Raw genomic sequence first — 27,488 nt, forward strand, 5'->3', positions numbered from 1 at the left:
TTTTCCTTTACTCTCTCTCCTGCAGGCTTAAACAGTCAAATTTTCCCCCTGCCTTTTCTCCTGCTTCCTGGGGGGTTTTATTAGTTGTAAATGCAGGAAATTTCAATCTTTAAAACAGCTTTCCCAGCTATTAGATTGCAAGGTTTTTGCTTCAGTCTATTTACAGAAAGCGGAAGGCGGACTTCCTGTTTAGACCTTCCCGCTTCGGTGCCTAATTCAAGAATTTCTTGGTCCAATTTTCCGTTTTTACTCACGGGTACTTGTTTAAAGTCCAATTGTCAACAGGAAAAAGTCAGCGCTCTCCGGCGATGGCTGTGCGGCTTCCCTCCGTGGAAGGAGCAATCAGTTCGCAGCACCGCGCTGCTCACCCCACTTTGCTCCGGGACCCCAAAATGGGTTTCCCCGTGAGTAGGAGAGGCGCTTTTGGTGCTCTGCCGAACCCCACGTTCCCAGGCTCCTCCGCCTGGGATTTCTAGCGGGCCCCCGCCTTCGCCGCGGCGGGAAGACCCAAATTCCACGGAGCCCGTTCCTCCGATCAGAGGAACTCCGCCATTCGCCGATGGCGCTAACCCGGAAGTCCCATTTTCATATAATTTTCTGTCAGCGAACAGCATGTGGTGAACTTCAAATCCTCCCTCCATAATCTTTCGCAATCGGCAAGTTGTATATTATACCAACATCTTTTGCCCAATGAATCATTACTGCTTTTACCTCTTCATCTTTAGTTTCCCATTCCAACAGCAATTTATACATATTTGACAATAGTTTCTCATTATTTCCCAACAACTCTCTTGCAAACCTTGACAGTTCTTTACTGAAACCCAATCCTTTGTCCAACCTAAATAGATCATTTAGTTGGTGGTATTGTAACCAATCTGTTAGTAATTGTCTTATATCCTCAAATTTTTCACCTTTAATTGGTTTCCTACAGTTAAGAGCTCTTTGTAAGTTGCGCATTCACCTTCCATGTTGTTTTTTTCAACTGATATTGCTTCTAATGGTGATAACCACCATGGAGTGGGAATTTTTATAATTTTCCCATACAGCATGTATTGATTTTCTTACAACATGGTTCAGGAATCCCTTATGTACTTATGTTTTCCATACCAAAGATATGCATGACATCCAAATATGTTATCATAACCTTCCAGATCTAATATATCTGAATTCTTTAATGTTATACCTTCATGAAGCCAGCAGAGGCAGGACACCTCATAATATAACTTTAAATCTGGCAAGGAGAATCTTTAGTAACTTATATTTACCGTAATCCTTGGCTCCCCCCCCCCCCGCCAGTTAGTTTTAGATATGTCCTTTTGCCATTGTTTGAAGTGTCCTGCTCCACTAACTATCGGTATGGATTGGAATAAAAATAACATTCTAGGCAATACATTCATTTTTATTACCGAGATCCTTCCCCATTAGCATAATTTTTTTCTTCCCCATACCTCCATATTCCTTTTTATTTCATTCCAAACTTGTCCCTGCCACAGACTGGTTTTCCAAGTTCCACCATTGGTGTCCTGGGTCTAAGTCGTCTTCTTCTGTGTCATCTCTGGGGGGTTCTTGGGCAAGTGCCTCCCACCACTCTTCATCATCCAGCCAGGCCCCTGAAACGAACTTCGAACATGCCTGAACAGTGGTACCTCGGGTTACATACGCTTCAGGTTACAGACTCTGCTAGCCCAGAAATATTACCTCGTGTTAAGAACTTTGCTTCAGGATGAGAACAGAAATCATGCTCTGGCGGCGCGGTGGCAGCGGGAGGCCCCATTAGCTAAAGTGGTGCTTCAGGTTAAGTGCGGACCTGAAACTGTTCTTAATCTGAAGCACCACTTTAGCTAATGGGGCCTCCTGCTGCTGCCGCGCTGCTGGAGCACGATTTCTGTTCTCATCCTGAAGCAAAGTTCTTAACCTGAAGCACTATTTCTGGGTTAGCGGAGTCTGTAACCTGAAGCGTATGTGTAATGGTTCTAGGGGTTGCTCATGCATAAGCCGGTGCAAACACCTGGCTGGGTTGCCTGAGTGAACCTTTTCTGTCCGGACAGCCACTCACCCGTGGCTGTCTCAATCGCTGGCAGAATCCGTCAGTGGGCGTTTCTTAAACTTATTCCAGCAAAGAAGCTCTTTGATGCCTAGTCTCCTCCTACCCTCTCTGCGCGAAAGCCTTCTGCGCAAGGAGGCCGTAGGCAGCGGAGGACCCCTACTTTCCCCGCTGGTCCCCGGCAAGGAGTCATGGAACCGCCTCGCCCCCCTTCTCCACTGGTGCTACGCTGATTCTCTTCCCCAGAAGATGGGCTGCCTCTCCCAATCCCGGGACGCTCTCTGGAATCCCTCTGGATTTTGCTCTCTCCCTCCGGCACTGATGGCAGTTCCCTAACAGTATGTAACCTGAAGCGTATGTAACCCAAGGTACCACTGTACTAGATATTTTGGGAAGGGGTTTGTCTGTCTGTTCCACCCACCTATCAAACTTGACCTGTGAGTGGTGGGTCAGGGAGCTCCACCCCAGACTTGTCACCAAAACAGCAATGTCAGTGCCCCCTTTTTAGATAACTAACAATGACTTTTCCTTGTTTGAAGAAGCACTCTCTTTGAGCACTAACCCCTTGAATATGTTCTCGTTCATTCCCAACTGACAGTAACACACCAGAAGCAAAGTAGCCTAAGAAAATGAACCAGTGTTCCCTGAGTTTGCAAGTTGCCCTCACAAATTTTACTGAGCTTCTGTCAGTTAATCAGCAAAAATTATTTGATTTGTCATTTTGAAGCCTTATGAAATGGGCTGTAACAGAGGAAGCATGTTTTTTCTTCAGAGGAGGGTAAGTGGGGGTTGGGCCGGATGGCCTTTGGGGTTCCCTTCCAAGTCTACAATTCTATGATTCTAGGTAGCTTCTGCCGTTTCTTCCCCCCGCTATGCTGTGGGCTGCCATGCCGTCTGCTGATAAGGGAGCTTGCTGGCAGCTGAGTGGGTTGGAAACACTGCAGCCTGCCAAAGCTGAAAATAATTCAGACCCAAAATGCTAATTTACTCTGTCTGGCTCCCCCTGCCCCCCCCCATTGGACTCCAGAGAGACGGAGCCGCACTGTCACCCACAGCAGGGAAGGCAAATGAATTCACAACAGCATTGGAAAGACTTGGGGGCCTGCAAGGCAAGTGCTCTTCCTGGCTCACGCTGTGGACCTCTGCTACCCAAGGGCAAGAGTGCTAGTAGGGAAGATGCCTCTGTCCTGGTTCTGGGCAATGTCAGCCTTGGGTGATAATTGGAGACATCAGCATCTCCTTCACTCATGGACATCCAAGGAAGCTGGGTGTTGGAAGATTCAGAACAGACAAATGGACAGACTTCTTCACCCTGCGCGTAGTTAAACTATGGAACTCACTCCCACAGGAGGCAGTGATGGCCGCCGACTTAGATGTCTTTAAAGGAGGATGAGACAAATTCATGGAGGAGGAGAGGGCTATCGATGGCTACCAGCCACAACGGCCATGCTCTGACCGCCACAGTTGGAGGTAGCAATGCTTCTGAATCCCAGTTGCTGGAAGCTACAGGAGGAGAGGGTATTACTTTTGTGTCCCAAAACTGCTTGTGGCTTCCTACTGGGGCATCTGCTTGGCCACTGTGAGAACTGGATGCTGGGCTGTAGGCCTGTTAGAGCCGGCTCTTCCCAAGTTCTTATGTTCTGAGAAGGATCAAAGTGGAGTTAGAGTCCCCCCAGCAGCAGGTGGTAAATGGTCTTTGGGTACCTGGTTGAGGTCACAGGTAGAAGAAGAGTTTGGATTTGATATCCCTCCTTTCACTCCCCTTCAGGAGTCTCAAAGCGGCTGACATTCTCCTTTCCCTTCCCCCTCACAACAAACACTTTGTGAGGTGAGTGGGGCTGAGAGACTTCAAATGTGACTGGCCCAAGGTCACCCAGCAGCTGCATGTGGAGGAGCGGAGACGCGAACCCGGTTCCCCAGATTACCTGACTACCGCTCTTAACCACTATACCACACTGGCACAGGTTGCGCCAAGCTGGTGGGTCCAAGCTGGCATTGGTATCCGGGGACTGACAATGTTGTGGCAAAGATGGGCTTGGACAGCTTAGGGAGGAGCTTTTCTGAACTTCCAATTGTTGAAGTCAATCTCTAGAGCGTTGCTGTTTATTTTACTTTTTTACAGTGTTTGCTCTTTGCACTTCAGCCAAAACAGCTACCAGAGCAGCTTGCGTACAATTGCTCAGAAACATGGCAATCCCAGCGGTCAGACTCAAAGATTAAAGACAGGACACAAAAGAAGAAAGGGGCAGGGAGGGAAGAGGAGGGAAATCTCAACTCTGGCACCAAACGCTAAAGTGGAATAGTGCTTTCTTATAAGGATAATCTGGAATGGAGGTCATTTCAGGGCATCAGGAGGTGTTTGTTGGAGCTGATCTCTCTGCAGAACTGATAAGAGTGCGAACAGGTGGTAAGATGAACATAGGATGGACCACTTCCGCCACAGCCGCCATGGCGACCAGCTGTTCCCGCAGTAATGGATGCCAGCCATGCAGTTAGTTAAGGATAATTTGGGAGTAATTATCCTTGCAAACCCCGCCCCCCAGGTTGGGGGGAGAGCTTTCCCTCGTGGATCGTCCGATAACTGCTTCTCGCTCCGATGGAATGCAGGGGCAGGGACGCAGAGTGCATAGCACTGCACGTATTGGAAACTCCCCAAGGCAGTTGCCATGAACGGCGGTATCTCTGTTTTTTGTAAAATGTATCTGATTTTGGACATAAGAAACATTGTTTTGGAAGAAGAAGAAAGATAACCTGCTAAATGAATCAGCCACTGGGTGCCAAGGTTTTGATCTGGAGAGGACTTTCGTTATCATAATTGGAATGCTATGTAAGTGAGGAGGAGCCTTTGTTCTCTTTGTGTATTTGTTGTGCTATGATCTGGCAAGTCTTCACTGAAGAAGAGTCAATTATTAATGGAATGAAATTATTAATGAATTACAACTATATATGGAATGCTAGAGGGATTCAACAAGAACCTATAATTTTCTTCGTTGTTGTTTAGTAGAGTAGTCGTGCCCGACTCTTCATGACCCCATGGACCAGAGCACACCAGGCACTCCTGTTTTCCACTGCCTCCCACAGTTTCGTCAAATTCATGTTGGTTGTTTCTATAACACTGTCCAACCATCTCTTCCTCCGTTGTTCCTTCTCCTTGTGCCCTCAATCTTACCCAACATCAGAGTTTTTTCCAGAGAGTCTTCTCTTCTCATGAGGTGGCCAGAGCCTCAGCTTCACGATCTGCCCTTCCAGTGAGCACTCAGGGTCGATTTCCTTCAGAATGGATAGGTTTAAGCTTTTTGCAGTCCATGGGACTCTTTTCTTTATGGAGTACTTAAAAGAATAGACTGTGTGAAATACTGTGATGATTTGTGACATTGCCCGTTGAAGAGAGCTCTGATTCTGATTTATTATGGTTTTGGCAAGGCACCAGCTTGTTAGAAGGAACAGGGAGATAAACACTGGAAGTAGGCCAGGCCAGAAGCCGTGGCCGGGCTCTGGAATGCTTTCGGATGGGACAAAATGGAGACGTGTCGCACGTAGAAATCAGTTCTCGAAGGAGGGGCAATGTTGAAGAAAACTGACTGATTACAACAGGAGGGGGGGGGAAAGAAGGTAAATAAATATTTTACACAGCTACAGGATATAAAACTCCCTCTGCAATTGAATGGATATGGATTTATTAAATACGTTTGAAAGTGGTCACATCAATGGCTGCAAAAATCCCCACAAAGGATTAAGATCGGAATTGTGGAACTTGGACTAATTAAGAGAATTGGCGCAGGATCAAGGAATAACATCGATAACGTCAACTCCTGATAGCCAGAACATGGGAAGCCATCCAAAAATGTTGATTTCGGAACTGATTAATTGGTTCTTTTGATTGTATTGTGATTTGGCATGATTTGGTATTGTATTAATGTGGCCTCCATTGGATTGTTATTAATGAAAAATTAATAAAAATTATCATAATAAAAGAACATAAGAAGGATCTTGTGGATTTTGTCCCGCATCCTGTTCTCACAGTGGCCTGTGGTATGAGAGAGGGAGAAACAGTTTTCTCTGTCCACTTTCTGTTCATCATTTTATGAACTTCAATCCTGTCTCCTCTTACTCGCCTTTTCTCTCAACTAAAAAGTCCCAAACTCTGCAACCTTTATTTATAGAGGAGTCCTTCTTTTCCTTGGATCATTCTGGTTGCCTTTTTCTGAACCTTTTCCAACAATGTCCTTTTTGAGGCAAGGTGACCAGAACTGGACACAGGATTCAAAGTTGCAGTTGCACCACAGTTTTCAGCATTATGATGCCAGCAGTTTTATTTTCAATTCCTTTCCTAATGATCCCTAGCATGGAATTTGCCTTTTTCACAGCCATTGCACTTTGGAGTGACATCTTCATTGAGACCCAAGGTCTCGCTCCTGGTCAGTCATCGCTAGTTCAGACCCCATGCACATGTACGGGCAATTAAGACATTTTGGTCCCACATGTATCACTTTACACATTTCACTGAATATCATTTGCCAGTTTTACCACCCATTTTCTCACTTTGGAAGCATTCTTTTGGAGCTCTTTGCAATCTCTTTTTTAACAACTTCCCATCATCAGTGAACTTGACTGCCTCACTGCTCCCTCCTAATGCACCACCTGGCCCCTCTCTCTTGTCTCCTTCCAGCTGCCGTTGAAGCCTGTGTCCTCCATGGCCTCAAGCGGCGGGCGGCGGGCTTCCTGCGCAGCAACAAGATTGCCGCCCTGTTCATGAAGGTGGGGAAGAGCTTTCCTCCTGCTGAGGAATTGTCCCGGAAGGTGCAGGACCTGGAGCAGCTCATTGAGAATGTGTAAGTCTATGCTCTGAGCCTGGGTGTGCGCATGGGGCTGAGACATGGCCAGACATCAGCTGGAATGGGGCTTCAAGCAGCAGAAGGAGAGCTTTGGCCCTTGCATCTAATCCCCAGCGTCAGGCCCCTGGAGAAGTCTGGAGGGCCATTGGACCTGGGTTGCTAGTGCAAGACTTATGTGATTTTATGGTGGTATTTTTATTTACTGTAAGAGGATTGTTTGATTTTATTCATTATTTCTTCATGGGTGTTCTCATTAATTGTTCATTGTTTAAATTTTGTTATATTTTGTAACTTGGTAAATTATGTAATTATTTTTTTATTTGTGAGCCTCCTTGAACATAGTTTGTTCTGGAATGGCAGCATCCAAATAAACAATGACGATGCTGAGACTCCTGGACCAATAATTTTTGTGACATGAAAAAGTAGCCTCTGATTTAGCCCCAAACTGGTCTGTGCAGATTAGGCCTTCTTTTGCTGCAATTTTCCTTCCACATTCTTAAAAACCCGGGTTATATCCTTTTGTAAGCAAATATGTCCAGTAAATAGATGAGTGCATCAACTTTGTGCATGTCTTTCTGGGAGATTTTGGCCGGCCACAGATGTGGGTGAATGTGGAACTTGTTCTCCCTTCTCCCCTAAGGCGAAACCAGAGCCCGGGTGTCCAGGAGAGCACACGCAAGGCTTCCAAGCTCCCCAGCCTCTCCCCGCAGGCCATTAAGCACCTCTGGATCCGGACGGCACTTTTCGAAAAGGTCCTGGACAAAATAGTGCTCCACTTGGTGGAAAACAGCAGGTAAAGAGAGACAATGAGTGGCAGCAGTTTCCTTTGCCTACCTCCGCTCCTGAGGGAGACATCCGTAAGGTTCGTTTGCACAGTGAAACTTTGGTCTTTTCAGCATCTGGGTTCATTGGACTTCACATGGGAAGTAGGTGTTGTGATGAATTCCCCATGTGCCTGATCAATTTGTGGAGATCCAGAGGTTGTTTTAGGCCATTTGGAAAGCATGTCTGAAACTGTGTTCTGTTGAACAAGAAGAGCCTGCAGCAAAATGTTGCAGTGGCCTCCCCCCCCCTGCAAAGCAGGAATGTTTTTTGAGGTTATGATATTATAAGTTGCTGGAGGTTTGAGTAGTTTTCAATTTTTACTTCCCAACTGATGCACAACATTTTGTTTCTGAGCATGTCCGGTTGAGCTGGGGAGAGATACTTTAGCCCCTTAGGTTTTAAAATATAAAAATAAATAAAATAAGTCACCTTGGAATCTCTCTGGCTTAGAAGGTGGAGTAGAAATCAAATAAACAAACAAATTAATAAATAAATAAAGGGCAAAACTTTAATAGTATCTAGTGATATTCAAAACCATTATGAACATAGCTATAAACTATACAATGTACAGAAGCCAACACAATTCTATTAAGGATAAAAATATGTCTCTGTGTGGTTAACACCAGACTGCAAGTACTGCAGAACAGCTTGTTGCCCTTGGGCTGAAGGCAATTTGCCTAAATTTTAGGTGCTGCAATTGAGTATTGTATCATGTCTTCTGATGGGGGCTCAACATTCTCAGCTGCTGGTCAAAGCTAGCCAGCAAGGGATATGGTCTAGTGGGGTGCTGGATTCTCCCTGGCTGGGGCCAGGTGGGTGGAGCTCTGTCTCTGGGTCTCCTTGGGCAAACACAGATCAGGAGGAGAATTGGGCAGCGCAAGATAATTTGTGATTTTGGAAGCGAGTGGAGTGGGCTTCTTGTAGTGGGAAAGCTTCTTAGCTTTCTGTTGTGATGTGGGGTTTGTGATTTCAGCTCTCTTGACATAATATGCTGGAGACAGTTCTCTAGTAACACTTCTTTATTAAAGCAAACAAGACTCAGACCTGAGGAGGGGAGAGCTACATTTATAGGGACAGGGAACTAACTAGAAAGGATACATTTTGGAGGGAACAATATCAGGCAATCACAGTCCTGCCTTTTGGAGGAAACCAATAAGACAGAGGATCCAAATACAGCAGCTTAAATGAACCAATAGCAGCTGTACCCTCTGGAACCAAAAGGCAAATGCAAATACAGACAATAATAATACAGATATAAAATCCTTTGACTCAATACACACACCCCTCTCCCCCTAGTGAGCACAGCAGACATAATCTCTCAGGTACTGTGGGGTCCTACAACTTCTACTTGATCTCCTGACAACAGGTGTTGCCGGTTCTGGATTGGGTGTCACCTGTGGTAGGGGGGCTGCTATAGGGGTTTCGTCAGGAACAGATGGAGTCCCAGACATCTCAGGGTCCCCTACCTGTACCTCGTCATCCTGAGGACTAGCAGACCCTGGTTCATTTGCTGAACCCCCTGGTGACTGCACCTCTGGGCCATTTTCACTCTGGTCTTGCAGGTCTGCGTCGTTAGCCAGGGATGAATTATCAGACTCCTCCCTGCTGAGCGCCCGGCGCCTCAGCTGATCTATATGTCTCTTCCAAACTTGCCCATTTTCCAAGGTCACATAATAGGACACAGGTCCACTAGTCCGGGTGACCACACCAGCCACCCACCGCGAACCTCGTGAATAGTTCCTCACCCAGACCAGATCTTCAGGGGCGAGATACCTTGTTGTGTCAGTCTCAGCCTGGGGGGGCTGCTCTTGAATTACGGTTTGGCATTTTATCCGGGTGGACATAATCCAGCACCGTTACCAGTCTTCTACCCAAGAGCAGCTCAGCTGGCGACTTGCCCGTCGCAGTACACGGTGTCGCATGCTGCAAAAATAACATTCGCGCGATGCGAGCTGACCAGTTACCCTCCATTAAGTGCGCAATGGATTCTTTGGCTGTTCTTACCATGCGCTCAGCCTGCCCATTGGAGGATGGGTGAAAGGGCGCGGATGTGACCCCTCTTATGAAGTTATCAGCCAAGAATGCCCTGAATTCTTGGGATACAAAAGCTGCCCCATTATCTGATACAATGGTCTCAGGTAACCCGTGGGTTGCAAACAGCTGCCTCAACACCTTGATTACAGCAGCTGATGCCATGCTAGGGACCATCGCCACTTCTAACCATTTGGAATATGCATCGGCGATAACCAAAAAGACCTTCCCCTGGAATGGCCCAGCAAAATCTAAGTGCAGCCGGCTCCAGGGAGATCTGGACTGCTCCCACCAGTGAACTGGTGCTCTGGCCACTTCTGGCCACACTTCTTGGCATGCCTTGCATGTTCGTACCCATTGTTCTATGTTCTGGTCCATTCCAGGCCACCACACATAACATCGGGCTAGCGACTTCATCCTGACCATTCCCGGGTGTCCCATGTGAAGCGTCTCAAGAACCCTGTTTCTAAGTGGTGCTGGGATGATCACCCTATCTCCCCACAGGAGACAACCCTTATGCATGGACAACTCGTGCTGCCTTGTCGCATAAGGCCTGAATTTGTCTTCATGCGGACCACCTGGCCACCCCCTCCCCACCCAAGTGAGCACATGGGAGAGAACAGCATCTTTCCTCGTTTTCTCAGCTATATCAGTAGCCGTTACAGGAGCCCCCGGAAGTGTTTCCAGCATCATTATGTGCTCCGCTGGAGCAGGATCGTCATTGCTCCCGCCAGGAAGGGGCAATAGACTCAGCGCATCAGCGTGGCACAACCGTTTCCCCGGCACATGGGTCAAGGTGTACTGGAACCCATTCAGGAATATAGACCAACGCAACATTCTGGGGGAGAGAATTTGTGGCGTTTGTTTGTTCGGGTTGAACAACCCTAACAGTGGTTTGTGGTCCGTTTCAATGGAGAATTGGCGACCGTACACATAATCATGGAACTTTTTGATTCCTGCCACAATTGCAAGCGCCTCTTTGTCAATTTGAGCATAGTTGCGCTCCGTGGGCGACAACGTACGGGAATAGAAAGAGATGGGCTTTTCCGACCCATCCGGTTCCCTATGACTCAGCACCGCCCCCAGGCCGTATTGAGAGGCATCACATGCCAGGACCAGCGGCTTCGACTCATCATAATGAGCAAGGACGCTCTTGCTACTCAGCATTCCTCGCAAGGAGTCAAAAGCCTTCTGCTGCCCCTGCCCCCATCGCCACACATTCTTTTTCTGCAACAGTCTATGTAATGGTTCAGCTACCATGGAGATTCTTCTTCAAAAAGGTCCAAGAAATGTTGTCAAAGGCTTTCTCCGCATCCACAAATATCAGAACAGCTTTTGTATTTATATTTACTTCTAGCATTTCCAAAATGTCTATTATACTCCTTACATTATCTGATAGATGCCTTCTCGGGAGAAAGCCCGATTGATCCTTATGAATCTCCCCCATCAAAACTTTTTTCAGTCTCTTAGCTAAAATGTCAGCAAATATTTTGTAAACCACATTTAATAGGGAAATTGGGCGGTAGTTTTTAAGTTGAGTCTTTTCAGTCTCTGTCTTTGGTATAAGCGTGATAAAAGCCTCTTTCCACGTTTCAGGTGCTTCTTTCCCCTCCAAAATTTCATTACAGACCTCCTTCAAAGGTTGTATTAACCAGTCTTTTAAAGTCTTATAATATTTGGAAGTCAACCCATCAGGCCCCGGAGATTTGCCTATTTCTTGTTCCGTTATTTTCTGATTTAAAATTGCTTTATTTTCACTTGAAATTTCCTTCATCCCTTTTTTCTCCAGAAATTGTTCTATATCGGTGTCTTTTTGTGGCCCCTGTGCATATAATTGTTTAAAGTATCTCTGGAAGCAACTTCTAATTTCAGCTGGGTTGTTAATGTTCTTTCCATCCACTTCTAAGTTTGTCACTGTATTTAATTTCTGTCTTTTCTTCAGTTGCCAAGCCAACAGTTTCCCACATTTATCCGCTGATTCAAATGTTTTCTGTCTCATTTGTTTGATTTTCCATTCTATTTCTTGATTCATCAATTCCATATATTGGGTTTGATATAATTTAATTTCTCTCAAAATCTCCTGAGACTTCGGTTTGGATCTTAATTTCTTTTCTCCTTCTTTGTTTTTTTTCCAAAATTTTATCTTTTTTCTCATTTTGGCTTCTCTTTTTTATTGCATTTTGCTGTATCAAGAAACCTCTCATAACGGCTTTACTTGCGTCCCAGATTACTCTTTTTTCCACATTGGTCCTCATGTTTATCTCAAAATAGCCTTTTAGTGTTTTTTGGGCCTTTTTACAAAATTCTTTATCTCTAAATAGTGTGTCATTCATCCTCCATCTAAAGGTGCCAGCAGTTGTTTGGTTCATCTCCATCTTCACGGCGTTGTGGTCGGAGCAAGTTTTTGGGCAGATTTCCACTTTTTTTATCTTTGATGCCAGTCCTCTAGTAACCCAAATTTGGTCGATTCTAGTCCAGGTCATTTTAGCTTCAGAAAAAAAGGTTCCTTGTCTTTCTAGAGGGTTTTTTACTCTCCAAATGTCCACCAAGTCCATATTGTCAGTCATTTCAAAAAAGGTTTTTGGCAATCTTCCATCTTTAGTAATCACTTGTCTTTGTGCTTTGTCCATATTTGTAGAGACAACTCCATTCATATCTCCCATTAAGATTACATTAATGTCCAAATAATCCAAGAGGATCTCGTGTAGCTTCTTAAAGAATTCAGATTTGCCTTCATTCGGCGCATAAATTCCTAGAATCAAAAATTTCTGTCCTTGAATTTGAATTTCAATTGCCAAATATCTTCCTTGCTCATCTTTAAATATTTGTTTCGGTGACAATTTATCCTTTGCATATATAACCATTCCTCTTTTTTTCACTCTGTCTGATGAAATAAATGCCTGTCCTAATTTTTTATTAATAAGCAGCTTTCTATGTTTTCTTGTCACATGTGTCTCTTGCAGGCAAATCAGATCCAATTGTTGTTTCTGTAAAATATGAAAAACATTCTTCCTCTTTCGAGGGATGTTCAAGCCATTACAGTTCCAACTCAATAATCGCAAGGCCATGATGGGGTTATTTACTTGTTCCTCCTACTGCTCCCAGTCGTTGTTCTTCATCCGTTGGTGGCTGTAATCCAAAAGATAAATTTGCTAAGTCCAGTATTCCCTTTCCTAAAGATGTTGGCTCCTCTCCAGTTTCAGCTTCCTTAACCAGATTTTCTTCATGGTCTCTCAGAAATTTGTCTTTATCGGTCAATGTCTTAATTCTGATTTTCTTTCCTCTGTACTTGAAGGATAGGCCTTGGGGGAATTCCCACCTGAAGAAGATTTTGTTATTTTTCAATAATAAAACCAGGTCCTTGTAATCCCCTCTTGCATCTAAAATAGGCTTCAGGATATCTTTAAAGATCTCCACAAAAGAATCTTCAATTTGTAGTGTATTTTGATAGTGCAAATTCAAAATTTTGTCTCTTTCCTCCTTTGAACCCAGAGTGATCAAACGGTCTCTTGCCTTGTTCTTTTTTTGTCTTATTCCAAGTCTGATTGCACTCACAATCTTAATCTCCTCCCCCTGAAGGCCTTCCTGCCAAAATTCAGAAAATTCTTTTATAAGAAAGTCCACCAAGTTGTCTTGTTCCCTTTCCGGCACAAATCTCAGTCTCAAGTTACGTTCCCTCCGTTGCAGGTCTATCAGAGCAAAAGATAGGTCATGATCCACCAGTTTCCTCTCAACCGGAGGTATTTTTCCTTGTGCTTCAATTGCAATCTCCTTAGCCTCCTTTGCAATCTTTCGTGTAGTAGCTGATTCTTCAAGAAGTTTTCCAATATTCTGAGCATTTGCGTTGACTTGAGATCCCAATTCTTTTAGGCTAGAAGTGTTCAAATCCAGTTTTTTTGAGATCTCAGCTACTTGTTTACTTGTGTCCGTTCCTTGTTTCGTTAGGAGTTCTAGAGATTCATTTATTTTTCCAAGAGCTTTAGCCAAAGCATCTTCTGTAGACATAGTTTTACTTTTTGTTTGCGAGACCACAGCTGTTCCTGTCACTGAAACCCTTCTTTGTTTTGTAGTACTATAGGTTTTGCCAGATCTAAGATTTTTCTCCTGAGCCGGCTCTATTTTCCCTTTGCCATCTGCCATGCCACTATCATACCAAGCCAAGGTCAGTCTCACACTCCAGGATTTGTTTTTGCTAGTAAGTTTCCAGTGGCTCAGCTTCCAGCTATTTAGTTATTTTCCACAAAGTAACAAAGTCTCCTCTAGGGGGGAAACTTCCCAACTTAGTTTCAGAGCTTTGCAACAAATATAGGGTTTCAAAGTCCCCCCCATCTCCAAGTCCTGAACTCCAGGTCTCAGCTCTTTTTCCAAGTGGTTACAAATGTATAACAGTTCTAAATAGATATCTTTCAAAACTGTATCCTTCAAAATCTTTCAAAACTGTATCTTTCAAAGTTGTTCTCAGTTTCTCTCTTTAGCCGTTCAAAATTCTATCTCCTTACTTATAGGGCAGCCCGTCTCCAGGACGTCAAAGACAGTGGGTAAAATTCAATCCTTTCCTTTCATGCAGGATATTTAATTCATTAACAGTTCTCCCCCACCGCCCCTGCCAGCAAAGTGGGGGGGGGGGTTCAGTCTTGCTTTAAACAAAGGGGTTATTATTCCAAAAGCAGTCTTCAAAGGTTTCAGTTTATAAGTTTCTTTGCTTTCTTCTATATACAAACGCGGGGAGGCAGACTTCCTTTTTATGCCTTTCCCGTGGGGATAAATCTTTTATCAATTTAGAGTCCAAATTTAAATCTTTGTTCCTACTCACGAGTAGATGCTTTCAGTTCCAATTCACCAGAAGAAATAAGCGCTCTCCGATAATGGCGACGCGGCTTCACTCCACGGACTGGGTAACAGCTCTCAGCACCACGTTCTCCCCGACACCGCTCCGGAGCCTTTAAAAAGGCTCTTTCGCAGTTCGGGGGGGCCTCAAAGGTGCCCGCCGAGCCTCCTTGCTTACAGGCTTCCGCGCCTGCAATTTTAAAGGGTCCCCGCTTCGCCGTAGCGACAGGACCCGAACCCGTGGAGCAGGCTTCTCCCGGAGCTCCAGGAAAAGTCCGCCATTAATCGCTGGCGCCGACCGGAAGTCGGCTACCTATCTGTATTTGAGAGATGTCTCACTTAGCTTCGCTGGAGCAAGCAATGCCTTGGCCAGCTTGAAGATCTCAGGCCCACAGTAGCTCAGGAATGTGGCCCTTCTTTTGCTGGCATCGGTGATCCCTTGAGCCACTGCAAAGAACTCGAAGCGTTCGACGTAGTCTTCCCACGTGTGGGGCTCTGATGGCTGGAAGGGCTCCAATACCCTTGGACTCTCCATGGTCCTGTGGGCAGGGTCGTCTTCTCAGCTGGCCAGTGAGTCTTGTGAGTCTCTGAGGCAGGGCTGCGTTTAACCGCTCCTCAGCATTCCGGATCCCATCCTCGTCGCCAGTTGTTGTGACGTGGGGTTTGTGATTTCAGCTCTCTTGACATAATATGCTGGAGACAGTTCTCTAGTAACACTTCTTTATTCAAGCAAACAAGACTGAGACTGAGGAGGGGAAAGCTACATTTATAGGGACAGGGAACTAACCAGAAAGGATACATTTTGGAGGGAACAATATCAGGCAATCACAGTCCTGCCTTTTGGAGGAAACCAATAAGACAGAGGATCCAAATACAGCAGCTTAAATGAACCAATAGTAGCTGTACCCTCTGGAACCAAAAGGCAAATGCAAATACAGACAATAATAATACAGATATAAAATCCTTTGACTCAATACACAACACTTTCCCCCTTTTTTTCTCTCTCTTTAACTTCTTAAAAGGTGCTGTCATTTAAAAAGAATATAAAAAGGAAGAAGGCGTTGGGTGGTGGGGAAGGAGATAGAGAAAAGTCAGAAGCTCCCACTTCTGTCATGGTAGCCTCTAAAACTGCCCCCATCCCAAACTGTGTCAGGGCCTGCATGATCACTGAAAAAGTCTCCTCCGATTAGCGCCCTTCAAATAAGGTGGTGTATTCAGGACAGCCATTTAGATCTACCTCTGCAAAGAAATCTATGCCTTCCTTTTGGGCATGGATGTGGTAGAGAAGGACATCACTGCCTTTAACCTGTGTGCTTTAAAAGCATTATAGCTACAGGGAAAGGCAGGAGGGAGCCTCACTGATGTTGCATCATGCTGAATTTTAGTCCCCTGCAGGCCAGACTGAAAGGAGGCTCTGGAAACAGCATAATTTAAATCCTGTCATTTGTGTTAATTCAAGCCTGTTTCCTTCTCAGTTTCTTTTCCAACAGACTGATAAAATGGTATCCTAGCTTAAGCCAAGCTCATAATTTTTCAGTGAGCAGATTAATGGTCATACAATAGCCTAGTTCAGTGCTGGAGAATTTTCACTTTTACTGGCATACAGTGGCAACTGGAGGATTACCCAGTGGTATGTTAAATGCAGTGCTGTGCTAAAAAAAAAGCCCTCACCCCATTATTTCCCTCCAACCATGCTCCATCAATTAATGAGAGAAATTACATTTGGAAGTTAACAAGGGGGAGAGGAAATTTTGGTGAGATTCTCATGGGTTTTGGGGGTGCTGACCTTATTGGTAAATTGGCCCAGGGGTGGCTGTGAGGGTCCTTACCCTTATCCTGCAGCTGGCAGCCTTACTGGGTGCCCCCAATGAAAGTGATGATGTCATTGGGTCCCTCCTCCCACAGGGCATTTTTGGACGGGGAGGTGTGGGCAGCCAGGGAAGCTGTAGAGCGCTGGAGAAATGTTTCCTGGGAGGAACATGCACACACCATACCCTTCCTGGGGTTATTAAAGCCTTTCTCTCTCTCGCCTTGTTTTCTGTCTGTACAGCAAATACTATGAGAAGGAAGCCCTGCTGATGGATCCAGTTGATGGGCCAATCCTTGCCTCTTTGCTGGGTAATGTGGCTTCACTTGCTTCTGCGCTGACACCCTATGTGCTTTTCTGAAGTGCTGTTGAGTGGTAAAACCTGACTGTTTTGGAGCAATACTTTGCTTGTGTTCGAGATGCTGGGAGTGAATTTTCAAGTTATACAGATAAAGTCTTTTAGAGTAGGTACTTGCAGTTGGGCAGGACCAGAGGTAGAAGTGCATGGGGCACAGAGCCAAGGGTGAAACTCCTGCCTGGCTACATTTCAGCAAAAGTCAGAGGTTTCCATGCAAGCAAACAGAATAATTATTGCAGTTCCAGGATACCTTCCAGTGGAGCAGGAACACCTGAGAAGGGGGTGGAGATGGGGTGGGGCATTCGTTGTCTGGAGTGGGAGCATGGTCTGGGGAGAGTCTCAGGTCCCCTGCCCTTGCTCTAGATCAGTTGGAGACTCAGGTTTGGGAAACCCTGCTCTAGGCAATAAGAGCCCCTACTCCTCAGTATATCTTATTGGAGGGAGGGGAACCTGTATCAGCTAGGTTTCCCCCTTGGCTGTTTTCTGCTTCCTCTAATGAATGGAGAGAAGAGATGGGGATGCCTTCAGGGAAATGGGGGGGGCATACCTGCCCCCCAGTGCCCCCAACTGGAACCCTGGAGAAAGTGGGTAGAGAAAAGTTTTTCTTCCTGTCTCATAACACTAGAACATGTGGACATCCCTTGAAGATGAATGTGGGGAGATTGAGGAGAGATGCAAGAAAGTCCTTCTTCACGCAGCGCGTGGTTAAACTATGGAACTCCCTCCCACAGGAGGCAGTGATGGCCACCAACTGGGATTGGGCAGATTCATGGAGACAAGGGCTATCAGTGGCTCCTAGCCGCAATGGCTCTGCTCTGCCTTCACAGCTGGAGGCAGTAAATGCATCTGAATCCCAGTTGCTGGAAGCTGCAGGAGGGAGAGAGAACTTGTGCTCAGGCACTGCTTGTGGGTTTCACTTTGGGGCGTCTGGCCTATGGCGAACAGAATGCTGAGCTCAGTGGGCCATTGGCTTGATTCAGCAGGCTCTCCTTGTGTTCTCATGTTCTTCATTATGGTGTCTCAAGGTTTGGGGTTCTTGCATCAAGGGCATGCTGCACACACTGGTACTCCGACCTTCTGGGATTCTCCTGATTAATTCAGTGCTCTGGAATTTGGTCCAGCTGTTGAGCTGGACCAAAGCGGGGGGGAGGGGTTGTATGTTTGGGGAGCAGCGGCAAATGGGGGACGGCCGCCTACCAGCTTGCTCTCCTTGTTTCCTCTGCCTGCCCTGCCTATTGCCTCCTTCCACAGTGGGACCTTGTGCACTGGAGTACACCAAGATGAAGACCGCCGACCATTTCTGGACCGACCCCTCGGCTGACGAGCTGGTCCAGCGCCACCGAATCCACAGCTCTCACTGCCGCCAAGACTCGCCCACCAAACGCCCAGCTCTCTGTGTAGGTTTCAGAAGCTTCAGGGAAGCAGCTAGGAGTGTGGGGCATGTGTGCACATGCACATGGGAGGTTATTGATGTCTTTGTGTCATGCATGTTGTGGGGAAGGTTCATGACCAAGACATTAAAATCATCATTAAAGACAGCACTCTAAAACATTCAAAAGATAAAATCAGCAACCAGCTAAAACCCGATTAAAACATCCATCAACATTCTACATGTCTGGGTAGCCTTGTCTAAACAAAAACATTTTTAGCATGCGCTGAAAAGAGTACGGTGGAGGTGCCTGCCTGATGTCAATAGGCATGGACTTCCAAAGGGTTCGGGTGCTGCCGTACTAAAATATTGATTCTTACAAAAGCAGAACAAGTATTACGTGGTGCCAGTCGCAGTGCCAGTTCTGCAGATCAAAGTGGTTACGTGGGTGCATATGGCAGGTAAGGCAACCTAACAGGTAAACTGGTTCCAAGTTGATTTCCTGGCTGGATTCTCCTAGATTCAGAAGAGGCATTCCAGCGGAAGCATGGACGACCGGCTGTCTCTCTCAGCCAGAGACTACGTTGAGTCGCTGCACCAGAACTCCAGAGCCACACTCTTGTACGGCAAAAATAATGTCTTGGTGCAGCCGGTGAGTAGAGCAAAGCCAGTAGCCTCTCTGGGTCAGAAAGGGCTTGCTTTGAAACCAAATCTAGTAGCCACTAGCAAAGGGGGGGAGCACCATAAATCTTTTACCATGGTCAAATGATCACTGCTGAAACACTGAGCATGCATACAGTTATGCTAGCTGTGAGGAGAACTCAGGAAATTTGCAGAATGCTGGCAATTTCTCTCCCCACCCCCAACCATGGAGTGAGTAGAAATCTCTCTTTGTAACCCTCTGGGCTCTGTAATGTCATGGCCCCTCAGTCATACGAGCTGGAAACTGGCCTCTTAATTTTTTAACAGAGATTTTCAAGATGCAGAACAGACCCCCAGAGGGTGTTTGACTCTTGGCTATAACAGTATAACATTAGCTAGGCTGTCACAGGTTCCCCTGTACACATCTAGCAGATCCTGGAATGGGCATGTCTAGTAGGATTGTGCTGTAAGCCATTCAGCTTGAGTTGACTCCCAGAGTGCGGTCCGGGGGGCACTTTCCCGAAGCTAAGCAGGGCCAGGTCTCGCCCGTGCCTGGATGGGAGGCTTGCCTGGCAATGACATTGCTAGGTACTTAAAGAACGGCACATAGGTCAAATTTGCATAAAATCTACATATGTTAAGCTTTGTGTACAGAAGTCCCAGATTCAATCCCCAGCATCTCCAGGTTCAGCTGGGAGATCCCCTGCTAGTCAGTGTAGACCAAGCTTCCTCAAACTTGGCCCTCCAGATGCTTTTGGCCTACAACTCCCATGATCCCTAGCTAGCAGGGCCAGTGGTCAGGGATGATGGGAATTGTAGTCTCTGGAGGGCCGAGGTTGCGGAAGCCTGGTGTAGACAATACTGAGCTAGATGGACCCAGGGTCACCTGGCAGCAGCTGTTCCATCAGGTGGCAGGAGAGGAGCGGAGAGAAGGGCCAGGGCCGTCAGACCAGCCTTGTTGGGCATGTCCTTCCATGGCATTTTTCTGGCCCAGCTGCCCATTAGAAGAATTCATAAATAAGCACGTCTACCTGAATTAGCTGATTTCCTCCTCCCTCCTGTTCCATTTTCTTTTTGTTCCATGTCTTTATAGATTATCAGGCTCTGGGAATCAGGATGGGCTGTAACTCAGTGGCAGAGCATCTGCTTTGCATACAGAAGGTCCCAAGTTCAAATCTCGGTATCTCCAGGCAGGGCTGGGAGAGAAGGACCCCCGTCTGAAACACGGAGGAGCTGCTGCCAGTCAGTGCAGACAGTACTGAGCTAGACGGACCAAGGGACTGACTCCGTAGATGGCTGCTTGCTTTGCTAATCCTTTCTTTGCCGTATGGCAGAATAATTAAAGAAAAAGCACCAAATAGATATTTAAATAATAAAGTAATTAAAAAGCAAACAACTCTTCTTCCTTTTCCTCTTTTCTTAGCGGGACGATATGGAGTCCATCCCAGGATATTTGTCCCTTCACCAGACTGCTGACGTCATGACTCTCAAGTGGACCCCAAACCAACTGATGAATGGCTCTGTGGGTGATCTGGACTATGAGAAAAGGTGAGCAGCACAGAGAATAGATTATCCTAATGCACATAACAGGATAAAAAAGCAGCATAAAAAGAAACTAAAGTAAGCAGCAACATTATAAGCTCAGTCAGTAGAGCATGAGCATCTCAGGGTTGTGGGCTTGAGCCCCATGTTGGGCAAAAGGGGTTGGACTGGATGACCCTCATGGTCCCTTCCAACACTTCAGTTCTATGATTCCATGAAAAAGTATAGTCATGTCACCCACTCCAAAAGAAGAAAATTAACAAAAGGCTAGTCCCTGCAGCGGTTAAGTTGCTGCAGCACAGAATTTATCCACGTTGAAAACAATTGATCAGCCTCCCTCAACCTGATGCCTTGCAGATGCTGTGGACAGCAACCCCCATTAGCGCTAGCTGGGGCTGATGGGAGTTGTAGTTGAAAACACCTGGAAGGCACCAGGCTGGGGGAGGCTGCAATGGCTGCATTTTGACCTGACAGGAGTATTTTGACCTGAAAGGATGTCATATGCTTTGGAGCTTCCTGGCAGATTTAATTAGAGGAGTTTGATAAAGATTTCTGTGTAGATCTTGGCAAAAGGAGCCCTACAGGGGAGCCCAGAACAGCTGTGGGCACCTGGAGGAAGGAGGCTGGACTACATAGGGGTGGGAGGGTGGGGGAGCTTTCTTTGCTTCTTGGACAAATTCATCGCTAGGAGAGAGCTCCTGGCCACCATGGCTCTGCTCTGCCTCCACAGTCAGAGGCAGCTGTGCTTCTGAATCCCAGCTGCTCCAAACTGAAGGTGAGGAGACGACTCTAGTGCACAGGTCCTGCACAGACATCTGGTTGGCCCCTGTGAGAACAGGATGCTGGCTGAGATGGGCCCCTGGCCGGATCCAGCAGGCTTTGCTTATCAGCAGCTGTGCTTGTCCAGATTCCTGCTGGCTCCTCCTTCCGCTGTGTGGGGCTCCGTATTCTGGCCTCAAGCACGTTGTCCCCGCTGCTGCATTTCCCCAAAGGTCAAGGGAAAAACGCCTGCTTTCCTGTGTTTGCTTTTGCAAGGCCTCAGGTAGCATGGCTGCACTTTTTTAAGCCTGGGCAAAGAGAAGTGAAAGGCAAATGAAACCCCAAAAGGTTCAGTCACCGCCTTTTGAAGAAGGATATGAAGGGTCAGAGCTTTTCCTGCCCACTCAGGCTCCTCCAGTGGTACCTCGGGTTAAGTACTTAATTTGTTCCGGAGGTCCGTTCTTAACCTGAAACTGTTCTTAAACTGAAGCACCACTTTAGCTAGTGGGGCCTCCTGCTGCTGCTGCGCCGCCGGAGCCCAATTTCTGTTCTTATCCTGAAGCAAAGTTCTTAACCTGAAGCACTATTTCTGGGTTAGTGGAGTGTGTAACCTGAAGCGTATGTAATCCGAGGTACCACTGTACAACTCAACTTGAAAGAATCATGGCGTACCCCCAAAGAATTCTGGGAAGTGTAGTTTGGGAAGGGTGCTGAGAGTTGCAGAGGGTCTCCTCTTCCCCTCCCAGAGTTACAATTTTCAGAGTGGCTTAACAGTCAATCCCTTTTCAGCAGAAACTGAAAGAGGAATGTGGGGTGTCTGTCTCCTAATATCTCTCAGGGGCCTTAACATTTGGAATAATTGTGTGAATGAGGATTCTAACATTTAAGTCACTTAAACGTTCCAATAAAGCTGAAACGCAACAAACAGCAATTCAGGTTTTATGCAGATTTCTATTCACTGTGATTTAACACTCAGGAGCACTTTTCACGGAGGGGGCGGAGGAAGAAAGAGCACTCGGACACAGAGCTTTCAAGTGCGAATCATGCCTGGGAAGGGAGGAGGAAAAGGCGAATAAGTCCTTAGTTGTGCTGGTCAAGGGTTAGGAGGAGAGGAGGGCTGCCCAGTGGCAGAGCCAGTGCACCCTCTGCTGGGTTGAGGCAGAATGGCCGGCACTCTTCATACTGCTTTGTGCCAGTTGTCAGCAGGGATTTTCTGAGCGAAAGCCTGGACCTTCCGCCAAAGCCAAACACACACAGAGGGAGAGAGAGAAAGTGCCATCCTTGCTCATGTTGCTTGTCAACCTCCCCCCCACCCCACTCCTTCTACTCCCCGGCCGCCACCCTCCTCCCCATTGGGCAGGTGCTGCCTAGCTAGCCTCTAAGTTTGTCATCACACTTTTTTTCACAGTGCTACCTGCTGGTGGTTGCGTGAACTGCAGAGCATGACAACAGCCTTAGATGTTTATGTATACAGTGGTACCTTGGGTTACAGACGCTTCAGGTTACAGACTCCGCTAACCCAGAAATATTACCTCGGGTTAAGAACTTTGCCTCAGGAGGAGAACAGAAATCACGCGGCCGCAGCGATTAACCTCAGGTTAAAAACAGTTTCAGGTTAAGAACGGACCTCCAGAACGAATTAAGTTCTTAACCTGAGGTACCACTGTATAAGAAGATATATCTAGATAATGGTCAATGGTGGTGTCTTAACAGGTTTAGAATCCTAGAACTGTAGTGTTCGAAGGGACCACGAGGGTCATCTAGTCCACTCCTCTGCAATGCAGGAATCTTTCACCCAATGTGGTGCTTGAACCCACAACCCTGAGATTAAAAGTCTCCTGCTCTACAGACTGAGTTATCCCAGGTTTCCTGCTGAAATGTAATTGTGCAGAGCTGCACCAGCCATACTGGTAGCTTAAATGATAGCTTCAGCTGCCAATCAGCAATGCTGCCATCATCTCTACAGGTGAGCTAAATTTTCATAACCAGCTCTTGCAATTTCAGTGGTCCAACAAGTGGGAGCCAGTCTGAAAGATGATGCGTCAATTGCATGTTAACTCAGTATTATTGCATGTTAACTTCAGTATTATTCACTAAATTGGTACAAAAACTGGTAGCATAGATGTAGTGAAAATTGCAGCTTCATTTTTTAAAGTGAGAGAACTCACTGTGGAAGTATTCTCTAATATTGTGGAACTTACTGCCACAGAATTTGGGATGGGTCTCTTTTTTCGTTGAGCATTTGCCAGGAGTTTAGTTTTGCTTATTCCCACTCCATTTTCTTCCTGTTAGAGGTGGATGTGGGGCTGACCCTTCAGGGAGTTTTCTGAGGGTGACCCCGATGGGCTTTGTTCTTCCCTCTCACAGCATCTACTGGGACTACGCCATGACCATCCGCCTGGAGGACATTGTTTACCTCCACTGCCACCAGCAAGGTAAGAGAGGGGCTGGTTCCGCTACAGAATCTGCTTTGGTCGCCCTGTCTGGTGGTCAGTCCACTTTGGGCTCTGGCTCCACCCACGACTGACCTAGAGGGGAAGCAGGAGAGACGCACCCCCTTCTCTGGAAAGAGAATAGAAGCTTCTCCACATCAAAACCAGAAACCTCTTGTATGTACGAGGGGCTTTGCGCACGAGGGGTGCCTTGTCGACATTAAGCAGAGGTGTGGGCGGCCCTAGGCCATTTGGGGGTGGGGGCAAGAAAATGCTTCTGGCTCCCCCTGGAGCCCAGTGGGGTTTCTTTGGACAGAATCTGGTTCTCACCTCTTCCCTCTTTTCCGTCTCTCTCCCCCCACCCGCTTTCTCTTGCCAATAGTAGACAGTGGGGGCACAGTTGTCCTGGTAAGCCAAGACGGCATCCAGCGCCCACCACTGCGATTCCCGAAAGGTGGGCACCTCCTGCAGTTCCTCTCCTGCCTAGAAAATGGGCTCCTGCCCCATGGCCAGCTGGACCCCCCTCTGTGGTCACAGAGGGGGAAGGTAAGGCTGGCTGCAGCCGGGGGGGGGGGTTGAGGGTGGCCTCTCATGGGTTGGCCTCTCACAGCTTGGGACTGGTAATCTCCACTCAAAAATGACTTTGTAGAGCTGGAAAAGGACAACTGAGGTGATCAAGGGGGGTGGAGAACCCTCCTACAAGGAAAGGCAGCAGGGCTTTGGACATTATAGTTTAGAGAAAAGGCAAATCATGGCTTATCGACACCCTTTTGCCCTGATCTTTGCAGCCGCAGTCCACGCTTAAAAGCTCCATGTCCAAACATTTATTCTTCTTTCTTTGGCTCCAAGCTGTCCCCACAAAAACCCATTCTTTAAAGCTCAATCGGAGCAAACGTCAATTTGGGTTTTCTGCCGAATGACATTTGCTCTGATTGAGCTTCAAAGAATGGGGTTTTGTGGGAAAAGCTCTGAGCAAAAAAAGCACAACCCCAACCCCTGCTCAGACCTGGAGCTTTTAAGTGCAGTCTGTGTCTGGAGACAGTGGAGGAAAGGCAAATGTGCATAAGGCCTAAGAGGAAACCTGATGGAAGTTTATGAAGTCATGCATGGCATGGAGAAAGTGGAGAGGGAAATGTTTTTCTCCTTCTGTCATTACATTAGAACTCATGGGCATCCAATGAAGTTGAAGATTTTAAGGTATATAGACAACAGAAAGGCCTTCTTCACATAGTAAAACTCTGGAACTCCCTCCCACAGGAGGCAGTAATGGCCTCCAACTGAGATGGCTTTAAAAGAGGACTAGACAAATTCATATAGGACGAGAGGCCTATCGATGGCTACTGGCTATGATGGCTGCACTCTGCCTACAAGGTCAAAGGCAGCAGTGCTTCTGAATGCCAGTTGCTGGAAACCACTGGAAGGGAGAGGACTCTTGCGTTTGATTCCTGCTTGTGGGCTTGGCAGAAGAGGCATCTGGTTGGCCACTCTCTGGACAGGATGCTGGACCAGATGGGCCTCACTGGATGGATCCAGCAGGCTCTTCTGAGGTTCTTATGAACTGTTCATGGGCTCTGGAAGTGGCAGGCGCAAGAAGGGCTTTGTGGGTCTTCTGTTCTTCTGCTTTGCTTTTAGAGGGGCTGAGGAAGGTATAGGCCTCAGGAGCCCATCAAGGGCACCTGCTGAAGCTCAAGGTCTGTCAAAGAGCTCCTGCTTTGCATGGGGAAGCCCCTCGGCTCAGACTCCAGTGGCATCTCCAGGGAGGACTGAGCATGAGGCTCTGGGTGTATTCTATCTGGAGTCAAATCGTGTGGTTCTAATCCTGCATATAGGTTTTTAAAAATATTAATATTCTTCTGAATATCAGTACTGTAGCTAGAAATCACAGGAGGAGAACGTGATCTTGTGCATGGGTCCTGCTTGTGGGTTTCCCATTGGAGCATCTGGTTGGCCACTGTGAGAACAGGATTCTGGACTGGACAGGCGCTGGCCTGATCCAGAGGCTCTTCTGATGTTCTTTCCGGAATGAACCCTTGTGGTGAAATATTGTTTTAATCAAATTTAAAAACTGTTGGAAGAAAATCAGACTTGAAAAGCAACGAGGGAAAGCTGTGCTAGGGAGGGAAACCTCTGTGATAAGGGGAGACTGTTCTCACCCCCACCCCTTCTCCCCCATGGAAATGTGAGCTTGGCCTTAGACATTCAGGAAGTTGTGTTAGATTGAGTCAAATAGTAGATCCATCAAGTTTCGTATTGGTTTCACAGACTGGCAGTGGTTCTCCACAGTTTCAGACGGGATAGTTCCTCACATTGGATGGGAATGCTATGGAAGTCTGAGCCTGGGACTGAGCCTGCTCTAGCCTTGGCTCGGTCGTTGTTCTGCACTAAATGAGGCAGCCGCATTTCTGAAGATCTTTGTTTCCTCCAAGTCTGGTCCTGACTGAAAGGATGCTGGAATCAACAAGGCAGACCCACATGACCTGAAGGTGCTGCTGTGCAATGCCCGGTCAATGATCCACAAGACCACCGCCATGCATGACTTGATTGTGGATGGAGAAATGAGGTTGGATGAAGCAGTTGGGCCTGTCCTTGCCGCTGCTTGTCCACCAGGTTTCTCTTACGCACAGCAGCCCAGGTTATTTGGGTGGGGAGGGGGGTTGCAGTGATCTTTAGAAAGTCATTAGCCTGCACCAGGTGTCCTATTGGGACACCAGTTTTCTGAGTGCATGTTCTGGAGCTTGGGCAATAAAGGCAGTGCAGGATTCCTATTACTGTACTAACATCCCTACTACATCAAGGATTCCTTGCCTCAGCTGCTTCAGGTTGTGGTGGATTTTAACATCCACGCTGACACAACCTTACAAGGAACCGCTTGGGACTTCATGGAAAGCATGGCCTCCATGGGGCCGTTCCTGAATAAGTTTGGCCCAACTCATAGTCACGGACATGCCTTAGACCTGGTGTTCACCTCCATGGACTGGGGTGATCTGACAATTAAGTAAAACTGAAACAAAAGAAGTGCCATGGTCAGATCACTTCCTGGTGCAACTGGACTTCTCTGCGACTCTTCCTCTCTGCAGGGAGGTGGGACCGATTCAGATGGTCTGCCCCCACCACTTAATGAATCCAAATAGTTTCCAGAGAGTGGTAGGGGATGTTTTATCCCATGTTGATGGCCTTTCAGCTGATTCCTTGGTGGCCCCCTGGAATGTGGAGTTAACCAGGGCTATCAACTGTCTGGATCTGAAGCGCCCTCTCCGATTGCATGGAGCCTGGACAACCCCATGGTTTTCCCTGGAGCTGAGGGCGATGAAACAATCGCTGAGATGGCTAGAGCACCAGTGGCAGAAAACTCGTTCTGAATCTGACCAGAAACGGGTTACAGCTCAACGTCGAGCCTACCAAGTGGCGATAGCAATGGCGAAGAGAACCTTCTTCACCACCTCTATTGCATCTGCAGAAAACAGCAGCAGGAGACTCTTTCAGGTGGTTCACAATCTAATGGAACCACCTTCACCATGGGGGCCTGGTGACAACCCAATATCTTCTGCAATGGTTTTGCAAAGTCTTTTGCAGATGAAAGTCACTCAGACACCACCGTAGGAGCAGGGCCAGGGCAGGAGAGTGCTAGAGTCCTGTCTCGACAAGTTGCATAGGATCAGTTCCAATCTGTTACCTCTGAGGATGTGGACAGGCTGCTTGGACAAGTGAAACTGACCAAAACATCCTCAGTCGCACTGGTCAAGGATCTCCAGTGTGCCGGGGATTGAGGTGATAGCTGTTTCCTAGTTCTGCTGGATCTCTCAGTGGCTTTGATACCATCGAACCATGACATCCTTCTGGACCATCTAGAGGAGCTGGGAGCTGGGGGCATTGTCAAACAGTGGTTCCACTCCTGGGTTGTGTCCAGAAAGTGGTGTTGGGGGATGAGTGTTCAGACCCCTGGGCTCTCACTTGTGGGGTGCCTCAGGGTTCTGTCCTCTCTCCCATGCTCATATAGAAGCCACTGGGAGAGATCAT

At 47.0% G+C, this 27,488-nt stretch overlaps 1 protein-coding gene across 1 annotated transcript in view; it reads left to right on the forward strand.

Moving 5' to 3' along the window:
• SGSM1 (small G protein signaling modulator 1) overlaps nucleotides 1-27,488 on the forward strand; it is a 76,444-nt gene that overhangs the window by 20,379 nt on the left and 28,577 nt on the right. The window contains exons 3-10 of the mRNA XM_081884584.1: nucleotides 6,714-6,876; nucleotides 7,520-7,672; nucleotides 16,613-16,680; nucleotides 17,979-18,124; nucleotides 18,617-18,748; nucleotides 20,162-20,286; nucleotides 23,407-23,474; nucleotides 23,854-24,017. Of these exons, the coding sequence (XP_081740710.1) occupies nucleotides 6,714-6,876; nucleotides 7,520-7,672; nucleotides 16,613-16,680; nucleotides 17,979-18,124; nucleotides 18,617-18,748; nucleotides 20,162-20,286; nucleotides 23,407-23,474; nucleotides 23,854-24,017 (1,019 nt within the window). The remainder of the gene's footprint in view (nucleotides 1-6,713; nucleotides 6,877-7,519; nucleotides 7,673-16,612; nucleotides 16,681-17,978; nucleotides 18,125-18,616; nucleotides 18,749-20,161; nucleotides 20,287-23,406; nucleotides 23,475-23,853; nucleotides 24,018-27,488) is intronic.

This window comes from Podarcis melisellensis (genome assembly GCF_964234715.1).
Source record: "Podarcis melisellensis genome assembly, chromosome: 13".
In the NCBI taxonomy this organism is placed as follows: Eukaryota; Metazoa; Chordata; class Lepidosauria; order Squamata; family Lacertidae; genus Podarcis; species Podarcis melisellensis.